The sequence below is a fragment of the Medicago sativa genome, chromosome 4, assembly GCF_051527215.1.
Source record: "Medicago sativa cultivar Bolivia chromosome 4, Bolivia_mono, whole genome shotgun sequence".
In the NCBI taxonomy this organism is placed as follows: domain Eukaryota; kingdom Viridiplantae; phylum Streptophyta; class Magnoliopsida; order Fabales; family Fabaceae; genus Medicago; species Medicago sativa.
The window spans coordinates 23766524-23789246 of NC_140752.1; the positions used below are offsets into that span (position 1 = coordinate 23766524).

The 22723-nt window shown below is 32.1% G+C and overlaps 2 protein-coding genes and 1 pseudogene across 3 annotated transcripts; all 3 read left to right on the top strand.

Annotated features, from left to right (window-relative positions):
- The first annotated feature begins 4635 nt into the window (after window positions 1-4635).
- Window positions 4636-7961, top strand: LOC146927125 (putative F-box/FBD/LRR-repeat protein At1g16940; annotated as a pseudogene). Its single transcript, XR_015005595.1, has 3 exons — window positions 4636-5183; window positions 6287-7224; window positions 7638-7961. The product of XR_015005595.1 is annotated as a putative F-box/FBD/LRR-repeat protein At1g16940 (transcript).
- Window positions 7962-14633: 6672 nt separating this feature from the next.
- LOC146927126 (uncharacterized) lies at window positions 14634-15392 on the top strand. Its single transcript, XM_085707015.1, has 4 exons — window positions 14634-14813; window positions 14939-15020; window positions 15112-15207; window positions 15294-15392. Exons 1-4 carry the CDS (start codon window positions 14779-14781, stop codon window positions 15390-15392), a joined length of 312 nt encoding a protein of 103 aa, XP_085563141.1. The 5' UTR covers window positions 14634-14778.
- A 4381-nt stretch (window positions 15393-19773) lies between these two features.
- On the top strand, window positions 19774-21848 carry LOC146927127 (putative F-box protein At1g58310). Its single transcript, XM_085700501.1, has 4 exons — window positions 19774-20189; window positions 20369-20983; window positions 21107-21268; window positions 21592-21848. The coding sequence occupies exons 1-4, from the start codon at window positions 19776-19778 to the stop codon at window positions 21775-21777; spliced, it is 1377 nt and encodes a 458-aa protein (XP_085556627.1). The 5' UTR covers window positions 19774-19775; the 3' UTR covers window positions 21778-21848.
- Window positions 21849-22723: the final 875 nt, after the last annotated feature.

The window sequence follows — 22723 nt, forward strand, 5'->3', positions numbered from 1 at the left end:
TTTTTTAGTGTAGATCCATGGTCATCTACATTTTTTTTCTTTTTCTGACAAATTTGTTCTACTATTACCCCACCCCAAACTTAAAATGTTGCTAATTCAAAACAGCAACCCCAAGCTTAGTTTCAAACCATACTCGGCCATAATAATACCTATCTAACTCCAAGTGAAATCAAACAGGGTGCATTTAAAGTGTAGGACCGTGACATAAAGGGTGGCTTGAAAGGCTCAAGCTACTAAAGAAAAATTGGCTCGTGTGTATAATAACATAACCGATCTTCCGTACAAAACAACCATAAATTCAAACAAAAATATCATTCATATGGACCACTCATATTATGTATTGGAATTATTTAAGTATCTAACAACCTAGAATGGATATGGAAATATTTGACTCTGAATCTCACCGATTACGCTATTCGGAAAAGAGATGGTGATCCTATAAGTACCTTTCACTAGCAAGTCCCAGAAAGTATCGTGCTCTTGAATGTAAGGGTAAACTAACCTCCACCTTAAATACTTTGAAATGAATATCTAAGACTAAAAAAATTTAAGCATAAAAGGAAAGGTTGTAAATGTAATGCAAGAAATAAAATTTTATTAGATAATATTTGAAAGATTAGCAGCAGAAAAAGAAAAGAAATTGATCAGTCAGATCATCTCAGCTTAGCAAAATAAAAATGCATAAAAAATAAAGATAATGGGTTGTCTCCCATTCAATGCTTGTTTAATGTCTGAATCCTGACAGTCAATAGGTTGCCTCCTATTCAGCGCTTCTTTTGAGCCATTAGCTTAACAAAATAGGTTGACTCCTATTCAGTGCTTCTTTATAAGTCATTAGCTTGACAAAATAAGACCAATCATAGATCATCAATTGTTGTCTCGGGAAAAGTGTCGGTTCCAAATTTTTTGCCGCTTAATAGATCCAAAAGCATCCTATTCTCCCTTGCTCTCTTACACTTGCATGAAATTCCAAGACCTCTTTTTCTTGCTTTGCCTTAAGTGCCATCATCTCCAAGTGACGTTGTCGTTCCAAAAGTCTAATTTCTCCATTATACCTTGCATAAAGAGGTGATTATGACGATTCCACTCTTGCTTCCTTCATTGCTTTTTCCGGTGCTTCATCACTCTTGAATTGACTTGTCGGATAGTTCATAGCCTTGCTCATATCCATCATTGCATTCACCATCCTCAAAGCCAAATTATAGTACTTATCTTGCATATCCATCATGCTACATGTCATTTTAAAGGTCGGACAGATCCTCAGTTCCTCTTTCACATCTAAAATCTCCAAAATGTCTCTCAAATCATCCAAATCTAAAATTCCTTCAAGTTCAAATCAAACAACACTCTAATAACAAGTAAGTTTTCATAATCAAACATCATTAACCTTTTTATGTTTATATGTAAAATTTTACCTCTTAAATTATAATTTTTAGTTTAGGGTTTGTTTAAATTTTCATTTTTTTGGCAAGAAATGATACATGTTTATGTTTAAGTTTTAGGGTTTGTTTATATTTCTTAATTGTTTATATATTTGCATGTTTATGTTGTAGTTATGAGTTTTAGGGTTTATGTATAATTTTCACTCTGAGTGTCTGAAACAATGGCCCATTTGTTCAGTGTTAACATAAGCTTCAACGGTAGAAATCATCAGTTGTTCAAAGTTCGATACATTAATGTCACATTAAAAGGTATGAAGGATCAACTGAATGAAATCAACCAAGGACTCAACCCAGGAGACACAAGGACGGTGGAATACGTTTGGTATAAAAGTCCAACGTTGGACGAGGGGAGAATATCGTTCAGTCGGCTAGAACTAACGAACGACAATGACGTAAGGAGCATGTTCTCGATTTTTTGGCAGCACATCATGTTCTTGTGGATTGATATGTTTTTCACGTTGTTGAGATCGCCTAAGTTATTCTCAAAAGTTTGATTCTGCCATAACCAGAAGATTATGTATAGGCATTATGGTTATATAGTGTCCTTATTTTGTTGGAATTCAAGTTTAATTCTTGTTAGTTTGCTGAAGATGTTGGTATTGAAGTGTCTTATACTAAATGTAGTGATTTGCAAGCCTCTTCGAAAAGTCAAAAGATTAAGAGAACACGACAAGTATTCTGCCAAATCAGTTATATAGGTTACCAAATCGATTTTTTTTTGTATAGAATGAGTGCCACGGAAGGGAATGCACCTCTAAGAGGTTTCTTTGAATTGGATCGTACTCCTTGTCAATTGAAACTTGACAGTTGGCAGAGCAGTAAGATGAAGTTCAAAGCAACCTCTTGGAATGCATTTCTTTATGTGATGACTCATTTTATACGAGGGAATTCAATGTGATAACATATATAATTGATTTTGTAGAATACATGTGTTCTGTTCTCTTCTTTCTTTTGAATTTTCAAAGGGCACTGCAAATCACTACGCTACATATAAGACACTTCAATGCTAAGATTTTCAGTAAAATTTCAAAAATTAAACTTAAATCCAACATCGTGATGATACCACATATATTTAGAGAGAATAATGTAATGTAGATGAAATTAAAACTAAATAAAATTGTGTAATTTTTTAATTGATTTTGTGTACTTGTGCCGCTTTATTCGAATTTAATCAATACACAATTTTATTCGAATTATTCACGCTGGGCTTAATTAGAAATTTTATTTGAATTCATGATGGGTTTAATTAGCAATTCTATTCGAATTCACGCTGGGTTTAATTAGCAATTTTATTCGAATTTACGCTAGGTTTAATTAGTCTTCGAAGACATTATATTATTTAGATGCCAAAATCATAAAATAAATGCAAATATAAACAAAATAAAGGAACAAAAATAATACACATAAAATCTCATTTTATTGATATAATTGATACGTTTACAATAAGGTATGTTTCTTGTTTAGGGAAGGGGGTTGGGGGTAAAACTAAATCTGCAATAGAAGAATATGGAGGTAAAGCAAAACCCTTTTGGGGTAAAGCTAACACTCTTGGGTTAAAGCTAAACCTCTAGTGGTGCAAGGTGATGGGAGAGAAAGGGAAGGGGAAGGAGAAATAGATGGTGGGGGAGAAGGGGCATTTCAAGCATTTCAGTTGGGAACGAGTCTTAATTGGTGGGAGAATAGCAGAATTCTTTTGAAATACAGGCGGGTTGGCCCAGGCCAGCCTAATTAACATCTCTATTTATCGACCATGAGTATATCAGTCATCCAACATCAGCTATAAACTCTAAGAAACAAACCTGTAAGGCTCTATTTCTTGAAAACATCAATATTCCCTCCCGTCTTATTATAAAAAGAAAAACCAAAAAACATCAAAACCAATGCAATAATTAATAAGTCTAACCTTTTGAATATTTTACTACATAAATATTAGAAATACAATAAAAATTAAAAAAAAATATTGAGTGCATAAGATCAAAAGTTTGTTGAGATATTTATGTTAAATAAAATATTGGTTTTTAAAAATAGAAAAAATAATAAAAATATTAAGAATGAATGTGGAAGTGACATGTGGCATACAAAACCTTACTTTATATGTATACTATTGATGTTACTAATTATGCATAAGCTTTTCGTGAATTGGTTTGAAAGAAAAAAATGATTCACAAAAAATTTACGAAAAGAAAATTTGGTTGAGTAAAATCCACATGAAGAAAACAAATTGTTAAGAAATGAAAAGCATACAGAGATATAAATATCTAATGGAAAGGAAATTTGACGGAGTATTAAATACAACTATTTTTATTTTAAATAGTTGACTTGTTTATCATTTTAATTGAAGTAAAAAGAGTAAGATCTATTCATTTATTGCTCCTTAACCAGTGTTCCGGGGACATTGGTTAGCAACACCCAACTAATATTAAAAAGACAAACATTAAATAAAGGATTGAAAAGTCTTTTAAATAATAATTGCACCTTAAAAGTTGTGATATTTTCTTATAAATAGAACCATAATTTTTTTTTTGAAATTTTCTTATATATAGGATCGGAGGGAGTATGTACAATGGTTTACATATTCAACACTCTCTTTTTTTCACTTTTTACACTCCACATCATCTTCTCTATTTTCCATCTAATAATTCAACACTCATTCAACTTTTACTCACTACAATGGTTTTGTTTAATAAAATTCAACAACCTTCCCCACCACTTTTCTCTCAAAAAAAAACCTTCCCCACCACTTTTATTTCATATTCTTATTTTCTTTTATGTTTTTGTTTTTGTGATTATATATTAATAACAATTATTGATTGAAATTAAATTAAAATAATTAAGAGTTAAACAATTTTTTTTCTAATTTAATAATTTATTTGAATTTTATTGTTGGGATCCATTTCACTAAAAAGATGTTCAGAGCTACAAACAAGAGTTTATTGGAGGCTAAATAGAAAAATTAGTAGGAAAAAATCAATTTTTTTCTGTGTCCAAATCAAATGAACCAAATATCTATTTATAGACAAAAAAAATTATAAATTATGGTTAAAAAAATTAAATACAAATTGATTTACTACTTAATATATTTATCGAAAATAATTAAGATGAGATAAAAATTTAAAAAATCAAAACAACTAATAAAATTTCAACACACCATTACAACCTTTCAACTACTTAAATTTTTTTTCAAACACACCTTTACAACCCTTCAACTACTTCTTTTTCAAAAAAATAAAAAAACCCTTCAACTACTTAAAAAAAAAAATATTTCAACACTAGTCTTACAAATAAGAATATATATTTTGCGTGTGTAGATGAAATAGACACACAACGTGAACAGAGTGATGGTAAGATTCAAGCTCGACCCAGGCTGCGCGGTGGAAGTTAACCACGACGATGGCGGCACATACACCCCATGGTTCCCCGGCACCATCATCAGCCGCGTTTCCTCCAACGAATTCTTGGTAAATTACAATGATTTGGAACTGGAACAAACTGTTGTCGGAATTCACCAGATCCGACCAGTGCCGTCGCCGGTGGGTGATTTTGAATTAAAGATCGACGACAATGTGGATGTGTTCTGGAAACAAGGGTGGTGGAAGGGTTACGTAAGGGAAGATTTAGGGTACGGAAAGTTTAGGGTGACTGTATCTGGCACTCCTACGAAAGTGTTTTCAAAGATGAAGATTAGGGTTCATCGTAAATGGATCAATGACAATTGGGTTCCCCCAAATCACAACCAAACAGGTACTTCTTTATTTTTACCCTTTTTTTTTTTTTTTGCATTTTTGGCCCTAGACCAATTTTGACCAAGTCAATGCATACATGACACCTACATCACTTTAATTGCAGTCTATGAAGCACGAATACTCTTTGGATTAGGCGTGTCCTGTGTTGTGTCTGACACCGAGACATGTAATTTTCTCAAATTATTAACGGTGTCAGTGTCGTGTCGGTGCTTCATGCCTGTGCTTCATAGACTGCAGTTAACAAAGTGTATCGGGTGAGTGCATGCTAAGTAAAAAGGAGAGATTTCTAATATGGTTTAATTGATTTATGCAGTCTTCAAGTTTATTAATTGTAATCATAAATTGATGTCTTTGCCTATTCGAGGCCTTGAATTCCTGGGTCTGTTGTCTTTGTAAAAGGCCATCATCCAACATAGACTTTCAAATAGAATTTCAGAATAAATGAAGGTTTTATATTTTCATAAAAAGACTAGTAAAGTCTTCAAAAAAGCTTATATAATTGAACATGATATGCCAAGTTAAAATGCTTTGAGGTTCCTTGTACCAAAAAAAAAAAAAATGCTTTGAGGTTCCTCTAACATTTTTTATATATGCTACTATGTTTCCCTTGTATTGTGTTTCTCATTAATACCATCAACTTCATGGTGGAAGAGATGTAAAACAATAGCTTGATTTAAAACTTTCATAGTGGTGAGAAGAGTTGAACTGCACTTAAGTGCAGCTGCAGTTGGGTAAGCAAACTGCAATTAGGAGTATTAAGGTAATTTTGAGGTGCGAGAGAGTAATTTTTGAAGCTTAAAGAGCAATTTCCAATTACGAATAAAATATACACTCAAGAATGATTTCGTAAATTTTATATATATGGAACTGGTGAAAACCCTGGCGCATAATTGATATGGTGTCTGTTTTGATTAACTTATTTGAAGTTGAAGGGGAAAAACTTAGTTTTTTATAACTTGTTTCCATAAAAACTCTGATATTTTACAAAAGAAACTAAAATATGTATGGAAATACTATAACTTTATTTTATCCATTGTTATACAATACTTATATTAGTAGTGCTTATGCTATACATGTTTAATTAATTATTTATCCAATGAGAAACTTTGTAGGGAACTGAAGAAACAGAGGAAAATAGAAGAAATAGGATTTGTGAGTTACCTGACTGCATACTCCTCCACATAATGAGTTTTCTTGAAGTACGAGACGCTGTTCGGACTTGCATCTTGTCTAAACGATGGAAGGATCTTTGCAAACGTCTCACTACTCTCGCATATATTCCGTCGTGGGATGAAAATAGTTTTAAGAACTTTCAGTCTTGGGTTCTGTCTAGTAGAGATCAATCATGTTCCCTGCGTAATCTGACTATTGATACTCAGTTTCTGGAAGGTGAAGAAGACCTACATACACTCGTACAAGATGCTCTTTTTCACAATCTTCAGTACTTGAATATTAAGATAAATCAAAGCTTGACTCCCGAACCTGAGTTACTACCTTTAATCTTAACCTCTCACTCTTTGACATTTCTTGAGCTTTCTTATCGTAGGGGTAAACATGCTGTACAATGTCCTATACTTCCGAAATCTCTTCATTTGCCTGCATTAAGAACTTTACATCTTGAATACTTCGACTTTGTTGCAACTCACGATCACCATGTTGATCCTTTTTCAAACCTTCATGCGTTGAATACTTTGGTGCTCAGGTGTTGTGCTTTGATTGGGAATGCACTAGTCCTCTGCATATCTAATCAGACACTATCCAATTTGACTATATCATCTGTACTAGCTGAACAATTTTCGCTTTCTACTCCAAATCTTAGTTCTTTTACTATCTGGAAAATTTCTATTTTTCAGAAACTCTTATCCTCCACATGCAATCTTTCTTTTCTTCAACAAGTAAATATTGATGGCTTATCTGAAGGTTTTTTTGAACGATGCTCCAAATTTAAGGATGCTTCAGTCTTCTTATGTTGGCTTCAAGTGCTTGCCAACGTAAAGACTTTGAAAATTAGTTACTCTGTCCTTCAAGCAATAGATAATGTAAGTCACTCTAGTATACTTTCACTTCTTTATTTTGATTAAAACAATCATTTGGGTCCTTAAATATGTTAGACGATGTCAGTGTAGTCTTTGAATCTATTACAAAAACATCTATGAATCTGTCATTTGCTAATCAACTTGGTCCTCAAAAGTGTTTTATGTTAATTAAACTGGTTCCAGTTAGTTAGTTTGATCTAATAAAATCACCAACAAATTAGTCACTCATGGACGATATTTTGAAGTTTCCATACATTTAGATATCATCGTACACATTCAGTGACTAGAATGATTGTTCACTCATTTATATATATTTTTTTGTTTCCTCGTTTATATTTGTAATGTTCATAACATCTTTGTATTGATCACGCAATATATCAATTTAAAAATGTCTTTTATTTACTCTAATTGTGCAGGACCACCTTGCAAATCTTATTTCAAAGAAAGTGCAACCTCCACACTTTGCCAGATTGGAGTCATTGACAGTGGTGAAGTCTTGCCGTCAATCAGTAAGTGTACCTGATGAGGATATAATCAAAGTAGTGGAACAATTGCTTCAAAACACTACTCCAATGCCCAGAGTTAATATCACGGAAATTTATGAAAATTATGACCAATATTTTAGATGTGAACTTTAGATTATTTTCTCATAGTTCATGTTGGACGTAGCTTTTGTTTTTCATTATTGAGGTTGATTCCTCAACCTTCTTTCCGCTGTTGGTTTTAACTCTATTTCAAAACAATTGTTCGGTTTTTTTTTTTCTATATTGTTTGCTAAAACCAATATGACAGTGTGTTTAATAAGTTTTCTCATTTTGTTTGTTAAATATCTAATTCAATGTCAAACACACCTAAATTCTTCAACAAAAAAAAAAAAAAAAACTTTACAGAACAAGTCAAAAACATAGTAATGAAGTTTTCATATGCAAGGAACAACTCAATATTGGAGGGAAGTTATTATTTGTTTCCTTAGTTGCTAATCAAAAACATGCCATGTAGACTCAATTCCACATGTCTCCCTAAACTAAGCATGTTCACCAAGGAATCAAGAAACAATGATTCAAATTCATGAATCAGATCACACAGTGACTCGAACAAGTTGAGAATTTTGAACATACGCCGCGCTGAAGGGCTTTGATTTGCAAATGAAATCAGCAAATTTCAGAAGTTAAATTATTGCTCCACAATAAACCACTAAGAAAGAGCTGTATAGTTGACGATCACTTGGAAATAGTATTCTAATAACAACCTTGGAAGTTTTTATTCACAAATTCCTGAAATTCCATGTTTGTCAGTGCTATAATTTCTACTTGCTAGGAGTTAAACCCCTAGACATTTAACTCTTCAACTTTTTTAATTCCTTAGCTTAAACCAGGATTTGAACCAAATACTTTTAACTCCTTAACTCTTTTATTTCATTGTAAAGGAGGGTTTTAGTGGAGAGTGGAAAAGAAAGATATATATTTGATTCACATGGGAAGGTGAGAGATTTTAAAATTAATTTACATTTTAACCCTTAAAAATCATAGACAAATTTTTATTTCTTCTTCTTCTTCTTCTTCTTCTTCTTCTTCTTAGGTCATGGCTGATCACAACACTGATTATCATAGAGATAAAAACAAAACTCAACAACAACGAACAAAAACATAAGCTCCTCCTAGTACATGTTTGCTAGTCTTCTCAATCCCATAAGTTCTTTCAAATATTCAAACCTTGCTATCTTCAAGGGTTTTGAGAGAATATACTTACAATAGTCAAGTTCTAACCTATCCTTGTTCACTTGATCTCTAAGAAAGTCATACTTTAGATAATTGAAATTTTTTGGTTTCCCTATCCTTGTAATATTTTAAGCGTATTAGTTTTCCTAGAGGCTTTTAGTTTGTCTTTAGTTAGGGCATAGCCCTTTTTTTCAACCATACCAAAAATTAAATATTCCGAAAATTAATGTATATTATATTCTTTAATAACTGAAACATTTTAATTTTGTCAAAAAAAAAAAACTGAAACATTTTAGCATAAAGTATATCAGACAGATAAGGATAACAAAAAGTTGTGTCTTGAAGAATAACCGTTTTTGTTAAATTGACTTAAAAAAGCTTAAACTTTAGGCAAAATTAATCCATTGAAGAATAAGTCCCATTTTGGTCATTTGTTATTAAAAAAAATACTAAGTTGGCGAGCCGGGTAGGATAGTTTTTTTTTTCTTTTTTAAATGCGTATTCTCCGCACACGCAACTTTAGAGATTAACCCAAATAGGCAGCAATCTTTCCCTAAAAGTTTTAACGATGTTGTATGTTTAATGTTAGATTTGAACCCATAACCTTGGTTAAGCTAGAGGAGGGTAGGATAATCTTATTTTTTAAAAATATTTTTCTTAAAAAAATCCAGAATTTTTTTGAACATCTCAATCAACATCATATATTCATCATCTTCTTTCTTAAACAAAAAATAATAATGTTTACTCAAATACACCTCCAAATAACATGAATTTCAGTGTTATGCCCACCTCCATCTTCTTCTAAACTCAAAAATCCAAAATTTGCAATAAATCTTAGAAAATTTTGTGGTTTATAAAATTTCTCAATAAAACCAAAAAAAATATGCCCTCATTGCCAAGTGCTTTTTCAGTGCTCACTCACCCATCACTTGATAATTTTGAATTAGGAGACTTGAAGTTATATATATTTGAACGTACATATCTTTTCGATTTGGGCAATTAACTTTTTATTGTGTGTTGCATTTTTATCTATCTTTCATTGATCATTGTTGTGGCATTCGAATCTTTTGTTACCATTGCAAATTCAAAACATTTCCTTTGGCAGTCGGTGAGGTCGAACATAGAAATCTCCAAGCAAACAAGCAACACTCAAGCAAGAAACACTTGACAAGGGATGCAAAGATGGAACGACCTAGTAACCACCAAAAGACATAGGCAAGGAAAATGAGATATTAGAGATTTCTCAATAAACCCAAAAAATTTATGGGGTTTATTGAGAATTTAGAGATTTTGGTTTTTAAGTTTAGAAGATTAGTTGAACATTGTACTAAGATATATATTATTTAGAGGTGTATTTGAGTAGACATATTTGATTTTGTTTATGGAAGATGTTCAAAAATGGGTTTTACTCAAGGATAGTAATATCCTTTCTCATCTCTATAACTAATTATGACTAATAGAAAAATTGTAACATATATCGGTGAGAAAATTTTCACCTGGTTCATTCATTTAATTCTTTTCTTTTGTATATCTATAATTTATAATCTTAATTTACATTGTGAGTGCATGGCATCGTGATGGAATATATATTGTTTTAATTTTCACATTTGAACATGCCTACTGCACAATATATATGCAACAAAGGTGGTTCAGTTTATCTTTTGTCAGCTTTCTTGCAACTTAAGAAACTTCAACCTTCGACCTTTTACTTACTGCTTGAAGTATTATTGTATATACATGGTTATATTTTTACTTTTAACAACGCAGTTTTGGTATGAGCCCCCTTCTTTCCTCTTCCATCAACCACCGCTGAAGTCTTGGAGAGATTGAAAATTAAGATATTACCAAGTATTCTTGTTATACATTTTGTCAAGCAATAAATGTTCTTTCTGAGAGAACTATAGTATCTATCAAGCATTGAATTTCTCCATCTAATAAGAACCACACTACATTCACAAAGAGAACTACTTCCCACCATGCCATGCCCGGCCATAGTACACATATCATGTATGAATGCGACACATTTCATAGAGGATACTGTAGTAGCATATGTTGATCCCATGGAACTAAAACCATTAGAAACATCAAGACGACTGAACCATTCTTGTCTGAAAACATCAAGACATATTGCAAGAATAGTCTGACAGAGACATGAAAAGCATATGGTTGGCTTCCAAAGAATAGACAATTCCATAAATGCTTTGAAGCTCCCAATAGGTTTGAGTCTTCATTTGTCCTTATCAGTATATATATTAATACTCTTAATGCAATTTATCATTTCATTTAGTAACTCAAGAGAATAAGAGATAAAACAAATTGCATCACTTGACCCTTTCTCTCTGGTGATTGAATTCTGCAACTTGATTCCCAATCCTTTCTTCTCTTGGAGATCCATTTCTTTCTTGTGGGGACTCTAGTTTGAGTTGCTTCAAATGCAATGTCAGAGAGGCTTGCAAAGTAGACAGTATGTGCATCAGAAAAACTTGAAGAGGTTGTGACATGCGCACCGGCACAACATACAAGAATAGTCAACAAGAAGTCAAATAATGTAGGTTGCGACATAGCCATTTTTTAATCAAAACAGAAAATTAAATATTCCAAAAATTAATGTAGGTACTACTCTTAAATAAATGAAACGTTTACAAAATATATACACTACTACAAAATCGGGAAAATATAGCGCCTCATAAATAGTGTTTTTAACACTAAAGCGCTATAAATTAAAACACGGAGGTCTTAACTAGCGTTTTTTTGAAAAAGCACCATCTATCCTTTTAAGTATATATAGCGCTTTGTATTGAAAGCGTCAGTATAGGTTAAATAAAAATAATAGATATTTAAATAAAAAACATGATTAATCGTATATGGCACTTTTTATGAAAAGCGCTATATATAAATCAACCTTAAATAGAGCTTATAAGTTAAAAAAAAGCGCTATTGTATGCTTGAGAAAGATAGCGCTTATAGGTTAAAAAAGCGCCATTTTATAAAGTGATTTAATGTACATTAACTAACAGGTCCACTGTTCGATCCCTGCATAGCATATTTCAATTATTTTTTTTGAATTTTAATGAAAAATGGATTGCAGTAACAAAACACACCTTTTTTTTTTAAATATTTTTTATCATATATATATATAACAAATTAAATCCAAACTTTTTAAAAAAAATCAAATTCAAACTTTTTAAAAAAAAACAAATCCAAACTAAAAAAACAAATTAAATATATAACAAACTAAATCCAAACTTTTCCAAAAAAAAACAAATCCAAACTTTTTCCAAAAAACAAATCCAAGATAAAAAAACAAATCTACAAAAACAAATCAAAATTTTCAGATCCCACTAAATCCTACTTTTCCATAAAAGGAAATAATAAAATTAGAATCGTTAATCTTCCCCGATCAAGCTTCATCTTTCATTGTTGAGCTTCACCACTTCATCTTCACCATTGTTAATCTTCACTATCTTCACCGTTGCAGATTGAACTTCACAGTCGCGTATCAATCTAACTTCATCGTCCAACTTCACAATTGCAGATTGAAATCCCTTTTCCTCTTTCGCGGACAGGTAACTTCATCAATCTAATTAACCCTTTTGTTTTTAACAAACACTTTCAATGTTAGCATTTTCTTTTATGTTTGTTGGCTATCATTTGTATGCGCTTACGTAGAAGATTTTAGTGGTATGTCAACTCAAAATACTAATATATAAACTAACATAATTTCACATACATATAAAATAAATTGAATGGTTTAGTTGACTTAGATCGGCTCTATATTAAACAATTAATCAAAAAAAAATTCTTAATAAAAAAAAATTTAATCCCCGCGCAGTCCACATGAGTGGAAGAAGTGACATTGATTAGGGAGTGGATTTGGTATATCGTACACAGTACTTTAATTATTAAAAATGTTTGTATTCTTTTGGTGTGTTTGATTGAATAGGCTGACTGCATGACTAGTGGAATAGTTCACCGTTTGAATATTGATAATTTTAAAATTGCCTTGTTCTTTTGGATAAAGAATTTGGTGTTAATATATCTGGATTGCTTCAGTTTCATCCTTCTGCTTCATGTTTATACTATCACTAATTAGGATGGCATTATTGCTTAGAATTCTGTTTGAGTTTTGGAGTGTTCTATTTTGTTGCTCAATTCTTCTGAGTATTGTTTTATTCGTAACATTTAGCAGTAAACCTAGCCCCAATTCGGACGAACCCTAGCCCCCTAGCCCCAATTCGTATAATCCGTGAATCTAATTCCATTTTCGTCCTCTTCTCTCTTCGTCTTCGTACTCTCCTCAGGTATGCTCATTCCACTGTGGTTTTGTTCTTTTTTGTATAAATTTTTCGATTACTATTTGTTGTGTTTATGCTTATAGCTTTTAGATTTCTGGGTCTCTTTGAATCTATTGAATCTCTTTTCTTTCAATTCGTCTAAAGAATTTCAAATAGAATGAGCTAAGTAACTCAAAATTGGAGATTTTTTTGTTTTTATTTGTTAATTTTGTTAATCTGATTTTATCACAATACTTATGGAGGTTTTAACATAGGTTAATTAAACCCATTATGCACCTTTTGGATGTACCCTTTTGGATGTATCCCTCTTGTTCATGTTCAACTAGTCAACCAGCCAAACACTACTGGCACATTAACAAATCCCTCTCACACAACCATAACCCTGTTTGAACAAGTAATGATCAAACTTGTTCCAAAAATATCTGGTGATGGTGTGGAAGTTATTCCAAAACTGGTTACAAAGACAAGAGAGAAGGGTAGCTATTCCACAAGACATAGGCAAATTGTTTCTGACTTTGCTTCTGATTGATCACTGACTGAATCAATTTCATGTAGATTCCTGCAACATATAAAGGCAATGGTAATGACGGGATTAGGAGGGGTGACGAGTCGGTCACATCAAAAAAAACAGGTATATTGATATACACAAGAAATGCTCATTTTACTATTCAATCATTTATTAATCATTAACTAAATTAACTATACAATTAATATTTTAGATTCAAACACAAAAATTGCATGAAGGCACTAAAATCATGAAGGATAAACCAAGAAATATGTCTCAAGTACAAAAGTTGAAAGAAGTCACTAATAAGGGTGGACATAGCAATATTCACATCACAAAACTAAAACAAGATATTGCGAAAACCAAACATCAAAAGCCTTACTCTACAAAGTGTCGTCCATCGTGGGTGTTTGCTCTTAAATCATTGCTGGCAGTGCAAATGATGGAAAACACAGATACGCGTCAGATAACTATGGAGGAATGTATTTTTGGTGAAGAACAGTATCATGAAAACATTACCAAAGAACAAATGTATGAGTTTTTCGAAAGTACAGAAATAGGTGTCTCTGTTGTCTGCGTATATATCAGGTACTCCGAATAACTTTAAATTGACTGAACAAATTATTTTATTTGTATACCATTTAATAGCATCTAATATTATATTTTCATTCTAGGTACTTGTATGAAAAATTTGTGCGCGACACTGATTTCCCAAGGAAATACTCCTTCTTATCCCCCCATCGAATATCATTGGTGTTAATTGAAACAGAACAACAAATGGTCAAAGCATACATGGTTAAGGAATTCTTGAAATATAAAGATGAGCGCAAGTTATTTATTCTACCATTTTCTATACATAAGCCTATGTAAGAGATTCCTTGAAACATTGTTTTTGATTATTTTTTCGTAACTTGTTACCAACGTTTATAGAAGATTTTCTAATTAACTTTGACATTTGTGTAGTCGACGTTGGGTGTTAGTTGTCATTGATCCCATATCGGAAATCATATATTATTTGGGTCCATTACTCAATGACTATATGAATTGCCCAAAAATGAAGAATATGTTTGACACGTAAGTGTGTGTGTGTGTGTGTGTGTGTGTATATATATATATATATATATATATATTGATGTATATGAAAATTGTATATATATGGTTAGTTGTATGTAATCTAAGTTTACATTTATATTTTGTAGAGTTCTACAGGTATTTCGCTCTGCAAGGGACGCTCAAGTATCAAAGAATAAATTTAACAACATATCATGGGTCCGAGTACAAGTTTAATAATATAACATATAACAACCTTAAAAATTAGTGTATGAATAATATAAATAATTTGACTGATACAAACTTATCTTATTTTTTGTAGTGTCCTTGCCAAGAAAATGGTATAGATTGCGGGTACTTTGTGATGAGGTTTATGAAAGAGATTCTCATTTCAAAACTAAACGAGATTCCAAAGCTGGTATGTTATTTTTATATTAAAGTATAATATTTGTATATAATTAAGTTTATTAAGTAACATGGTTTTTTTTGTTATAATATATGCAGTACATTGATGATTTCAAGTGTGTGACATACTCAAAAGATAAACTAAGAGAAATCCAAGAAGAATGGTGTCAATTAATGCTCAGTCTAAAAGTTATATGATATTTTTATGATAAGGTGGGTTTCATGTTTCTAAATATATTTGCTAGAAGTGGTAGTTGTTTTAATTTATAATCTTGCTTTAATTTGTACTCATGATTAGTAGTACTTAATATAATATAGTGTTATTGCTTAATGGTGTTTTCTGGTATATATTCAGGTGGAGGAGAGTGAACGAAATTTGGTAATGAATGATGATTTGCTTGCTTGTTTTGAATAAAAATGTTAAGAAGACCAAGAAGATAGGTGAAGACTGCATGATACCATATAAGATTTTGATCTTTATGTTAACTAATTAGTTGTAACTCCTAGAAATATCTATGCTACGATATTAGAGGCTATACATTTCTGACTTTTATGCTATATATACATACATTTTTTATGATCGATATGGTTAAGTTTTATTTGATAAATAATAGTCCCAATTATAATGTGCCAAAATTATATATATATTTCATTTTAAATTTTTGACTTTATACATATTTTACTTTAAATTAATAAAAAACGCTATCTGCAAAGGAAAAAAAATTGACAAAAAAAAAATAAAAATAAATGCTTCTCCTAGCGCTTTTTTTCCTTTATAAAGTGTTATCTAAACATATTGTTACATAGCGCTTTTAAAACAAAAATGGTCCCCTCGGATTAGTCGATTCTTGGATTGGATATCGAGTTTTCAAAAAAAAAAAAACAAAAATGATGTCTTTAAACCTGTCTTAGATGGCGTTTTTTTTTAAAAAAGCGCTATATAAGGAGAACCTTTGCTAGCGCTTTCTGACCTAAAGCGCTATATAAACCCTGCTTTAGCTAGCGCTTCATACAAAAAAAAGCGATATATTACTTTTACCAGCGCCATTTATAGTAGCGCTTCAAAAGCGCTATCTAAAGCAAAAAAAAGCGTTATATAAGCCCATTTTTGTAGTAGTGATAAGACTGATAACGATAACATAAAGTTGTGTCATTTGTTATTAAAAAAATATTAAGTTGGTGAGCCAGGTAGGATAGGCTTATTTTATTTTTTTACATATTTTTTTCTTAAATTAAAAAAATCCCAAAAATTTATGAACATCTCCATGATCTTCATTATTTTCTATCTTAAACACAAAAAAATAATGTTTACTCAAATACACATGTAAATAACATGAATCTCAGTGTTATATATCCACCTCAATCATCTTATAAACTCAGAAATCAAAATTCCCAAATTTGCAATAAATCCCAAAAGTAGTTTTGGTTTATAAAATTTCTCAGTAAACCCAAAAAAATTATGTCCCCATTGCCATTGCCATGTCCTTTTTCTGTACTCACTGGCCCATCACGTGCCAATTTTGAATTAGGAGACTTGAAGTTATATTTGAACGTACATATCTTGTCGATTGGACAATTAACTTTTTGTTGTGTGTTGTATTTTTATTTATATCTCTTTCATTGGACATTGTTGTGGCATTAAAATTCTTTGTTACCGCAATAAATTCAAAACATTTTCTTTGGTATTCGATGATGTCGAGCATAGAAATTTGCAAGCAAACAAGTAACATTCAAGCAAGAAACACTTGATGAAGGATGTTGAGATGGAACCAAGCAACCACTAGAAGACATGAGCAAGGAACATGATATTCAGAGATAACGAAGGTCGCAAGGACGAACAACAAACAATTTTTTTTGGTTTATATTAGATTTCTCTATAAACCCAAAAAATTTCTAGGGTTTATTGAAAATTTGGAGATTTTGGTTTTTAAGTTTAGAAGATTAGGTGAACATAGCACTAAGATTTATACTATTTAGAGGTGTATTTGAGTAGACATATTTGATTTTGTTTAAGGAAAAAATTAAAAAAGAAGAACTTGTGTACACATTTTAAAAGATAAAAGACTTAAACAAAAGAAACAAAAAAGTAATGAACTTTTCTTTACGGAAAAATAATGTACTTAAAATGTAACATATAAGTAAAACAAATTACCCAAGGGCGCTTGAATGAGATGGAACATGTCTCTTCTAACTTAACCAAGATCCTAGGTTCAAATCCAGCATTGGACATGAAACAACGTTAAAACTCTTAGGGAGAGCTTGCGCGCGGAGGTTACCCGGTTTACACCAAAAATAAATAAATTAATAAATAAATAAAACAAAAATTCATAAAAAAATAAAATAAAATAAAGGTTTAAATGCATTTTTGATCCCCCCTATTAACATATTTTTGAACTTTTAATCCTCCTATTTCTAAAATCACTATTTTGGTCCCTCTCTTTTAACAACGCCAACAAATTATTTTGATCCCCACCAATTTAAGTGATGTGACACCCTCATTAATGACATGGTGTTGAGTTGGCTATGGTGAGTTGGATTAAACTATTATAAATTAATTAAATATAACTTAAAATCCAAACTCAACATCTGTGTCACTAGGGGTGGGAATAAGCTAGGCCGAGCTAGGCTTTGCAAGGCCTGAGCCTGGCCTGCCATATTTTTTGAAGGCCTAAGCCTTGCCTGCGGCCTGTCATAGGCTTACTTTTTAGGCCTGAGTCTGACCTTCTGAAAGTCTGATACGGCCTGCTAGCCTGTTTAAAAGCCTATTTCATATGAACATCTTTTAATAAGCAATGCGATCTAAGTTTAAATAGACTAGGAACTAATATATCAACTAGATTAAACTCTTTTTTGATAATCAAGATAAGTTTTTTGGGAATTTGACTATATATTGTATCATATTTCAATTCTAGTTTATAATAATACATTTAAATATTTAAAAAATTAATGTATACTAATAAGCGTAAATTACGGAATAAGTTAACAAACTTTTATTTTAATTCAAAGTACAAAATATAATATAATAATAAATAGTAGTATTCATATTTACTTAAATAGGTCGGCCAAATAGGCCTAAGAGGCTTTTTCAATGGCCTGTGGCCTGGCCTTTTAAGCTAAATAGGCTTCTAAAAAAGCTTATGCCCTCTCTGTTTAAGAAGAAAGCCTGGCCTGGCCTGGCCTGTCGTAGGCTAGGCCGTAGGCCCCTATAGCCCGGCCTGGCCTATTCTTATCCCTATGTGTCACCCATCAACATTTATCACCAACCACAACCAACATTGATCATCATGGCCAACCGCAGCAACATAAAATTTCCCCCGTTTCCTATTCCATTTTTCCCTCTCTTTCGATCCCCATCTCTTCTAGATCCACAACATCTTTGAAAAGTCAAGTTCGAGTCTTTTGAGAATGACAAGCTGCTCTTCCCTTATTTTCAAGTAATTCCTATCATCCAGATATTCGTCTGATTTACATGCTAATTCTCTCGAGAACTTGCAGTCTATAATAAAAACAAGATCGTCATAATATCGAACCATATCCTCCACCTCGTCGTCGTCGTCTGCATCGTCCTTGTCCAGATCGTCCTCGACATTGGCCGCCATCTCTCCCAAACCTAGTTTTTGAGCAAGTTGCAGTGTAAGATGGCATGAAACCCATAAATCTGGGTATTCACGACAACGTGATGAAGGAGTTCTTAAATTTTTTAATCATTAGTTAATTAAACTGAAATTTTAAGTTATACACAATAAATTAATAAATAAGTAATAAAATAAATCAAGTTACATGGTTGGCATGTTCTCCAACTCGCTATTGCCACATCATGAATGAATGCCACATCACTTAAATTGGTGTGGGTGTGTGTGTTAAATTTTTTTGTTGACATTTTTAATTGGTGGACTAAAAAAGTGGTTTTATTAATAGGGGGATTAAAAGTTCAAAAATAAGTAAATAGAGGGACCAAAAATGCATTTAAACCAAAAATGAATGACTTTTTTTGGTCAAATAATAAAAGAAAAGAAAATGTTTGCCGGCTTTCATTTTTGGCATCAAAACTTTCAAAATAGCATTTTTGACCCCCAACTATTTTTAACGCCCGCTTGATTTCGTCTGGTGTTAGGGGCCAAAATCGATGGTTTTTGGATATTGGGAGGCCAAAAGTTCAATTTAGCCAAGTATTAAAATACACGTTGTTTATCCCAATCATTAAATTTGATAACCAAGTATGTGTTGCCTCAATCACAATCAAGGGAAATTTGCAAAAAGGGTTAAAGTTTTTTTTTTTGAAAGGACAAAAAAAAAAAAAAAAAAAAAAAGGGTTAAAGTTGAGGACCAATAGTGTTATTTAATTTGAGGGCAAAATCACTTTTTGTAAAGTTTGTGATCAAAAGTGCAATTCAGTTTTAAAAATGAAACCTTCTTTCAACAAAAAGTTTTAAAAATTAAACCTGTACTTGACACGTATAGTTATGCCTTAACCCTATAAAACGTATAGTTATGCCTTAACCCTATAAAGTAAGAATAAAAGAGTTGTTATACCTATAGTAGTGAATACACAGCGTGAGAGTGATCGTCATCTTTCAAAATATGAGGTTTGAACCAGGCAACAAAGTGGAAGTGAGCATCGACAGCGGAGGCGGCATATCCGGCTCATGGCTCACCGCCACCATCATCAGGTGGTTCTCCTCAGACAAATTACTGGTAGAATATGATGACATGGATGTGAAGCCAACAGTTGTCGGTCTTCATCAGCTCCGACCAGTGCCCATGCCAGAGAGCAATGATTGGGAAGTGAAGGTTGGAGACAAGGTGGAAACGATCCCGAAAAACCGGTGGTGGGAAGGCCGCGTTAGCGAAGATTTAGGGAATGGAAGTTTCCGTGTGTGTTTTACAGACTCAGAAGAGATTGTGTTTCCAAAGGACCTTCTTAGGGTTCATCGCCAGTGGATTAATCACAATTGGGTTCCCCCAATCACACCCCAACAAATCAAAAACCATAAGGTAAGGTAGTTTATTTTTAGAATTGTAATAATAGGAACAATAATTTGTTGGAAAAGCTTGCTATTAATTAATGAAATAAATATAATTCTCACTTAAATTTAGTGTCTAATTTTCCTACATAAAACCTTATATTTTCAGTGCTGATGCCATAAATATTTATAAGTTGTTTATCCAACCAGGAACTTCTTATGGAACTGAAGACACAGAGGCAGGAAAATAGGATTAGTGAGTTGCCTGACTGCTTATTGCTCTACATATTGAGTTTTCTTGAAGCACGAGATGCTGTTCGGACTTGCATCTTGTCTAAACGGTGGAAGGATCTTTGCAAACGCCTCACTACTCTCACATACACTCCATCTATATTTACATCTTCGTATGAAAGTTTTAAGAAATTTATGTCTTGGGTTGTGTCCAGTAGAGATCACTCATGTTCCCTTTTTAATCTTACTATCGATGCTTTCATTCAGGATGGTGAAGAAGACCTATATAAAGTCGTTAATATAAATCCATTACGCTCTTTGAATATTAATATAAATCCAAGCTTTAGACCCAAATCCGAGTTACTCGCTTTAATCTTTGGCTCTCACTCTTTGACATTTCTTGATCTTTGTTATAGTAGGAATAACAGGAATGGAAAGTGTCCAAAATCTCTTCACTTACCTGCATTAAGAACCTTGCATCTTCAATATTTCAACTTTGTTGCAACTCACAATCATTGTGCTGACCCTTTTCAAAACTGTCACGTGTTGAATACTTTGGTTCTCCGTGGTTGTTCTTTGATTGAGGATGCTCAAGTCCTCTGCATATCTAATCAGACATTATCCAGTTTGACTATATGTAATGTATCAGCCGACCAATTTTCGCTTTCTACTCCAAATCTTAGTTCTTTTGCTATCTATGATTGTCCTATTTTTCAGAAACTCTTATCCTCAACATGCAATCTTTCTTTTCTTCAACAAGTAAATATGTATGGCTTTTCCAATAATGGGGAAGCTTCGATCTTCTTAAGATGGCTGCAAGTGCTTGCTAATGCGAAGATTTTGAGATTTGACTATTCTGTCATTGAAACAATAAAACAGGTAAGTGACTGTAGTGTTACACAATCATTTGGGTCCTTGTTAGTCACTAGTCTTTAAATGTATTACGAAAACATATCTAATATGTTTTTTGTTAGTTAATTTAGTCCTCTTATATGTATTTCATTTGTTAGTTTGATCTATGAAATTACTAAACGATTACACACTTACGGATGTTTTTGAAGTTCGGTACATTCAAATACCGTAAGGACACCGCCTCAGCTGTTCAAAGACTAAACTCATCCGTATTTTTAATGTTCATAATATTTCTGCATTCACGTAAAATATCCATTTAATAATGTTTCCTATTCATTCGATTTGTGCAGGAATTCCTCTTAAATCCCATTTCGAAGAAAGTGCAACCTCCAAGCTTTGTTAGATTGGAGTTGTTTATAGTGCACAGGCCTTTATTTGCAGATAAGGAACAAGAAATTATGGAAGTAGTGAAACACTTGCTTCAAAACACTACTTCAATGCCTAGAGTTAACATCGACAAACATTTGTTTGAATAAATAATAGATCTCAAGATTATTTTCTCATAGTTCAGTTGGACGTAGCTTTTGTTTTTCATTATTTTGAGGTTCATGCCTCAACCTTAGTGGTTTTAACGGTTTTAACTCTATTTTATGAGTACAGATTGAGCAATTTTTCAAAACAGTTATTCTGTATTTTTTTATATTGTTTGCTAAAAACAAATGAAGTGAAGAATTTTTCAATATTGTTTGCTATATTGTTTGGGAATTAGTGTTTTTTGATGCTATTTACTTTTTACTTACTGAAGTCATATCTGTAATACCCTTTCTCATCTCTATAACTAATTATGACTATTAGAAAAATTGTAACATATATCTGCGTGAAAATTTACACCTACTTCTTTCTTTTATATTATTTTCTTTTGTAAATCTATATAATTTACAATCTCAATTTGCAGTGTGAGTGCATGGCATCGTAAAAAAATATAGATTGTTTTAATTTTCACATTATGACAGTGCCTCTAATTAGTTTCTCTCATTTGGCTTGTTAGATATTTAACTTAATGTTGAACAGATCTACTATTCAACAAAGGTGGTTCAATATATCTTTTTTCAGCTTTCTTGCAACCGAAGAAACTTCAACCCTTCGATCTTTTACCGAGTGCCTGATGTAGTATGTCTATGCTGTTGTCGTTGTTAGTATTAACACTTAACACGTATTACTCATCACTGAAAGTTTGTGATGATAAAACATTTCTAGGTTTTGTATCAAACCCCTTCTTTCTTCTTCTATCAACCTCTACTGAAGTCTTGAAGAGCTTGAAAATAGAGATACTACTAAGTATTCTATTTATACATTTTATCAAGAACACCAACCGCTCATAAAAAACATGCCATGTAGACTGAATATGACACGTGTCCCTACAATCTACAATAAAGTTCAAAGTATCGCCCCATGTTTTTACAGAACCTATTATCACAAAAG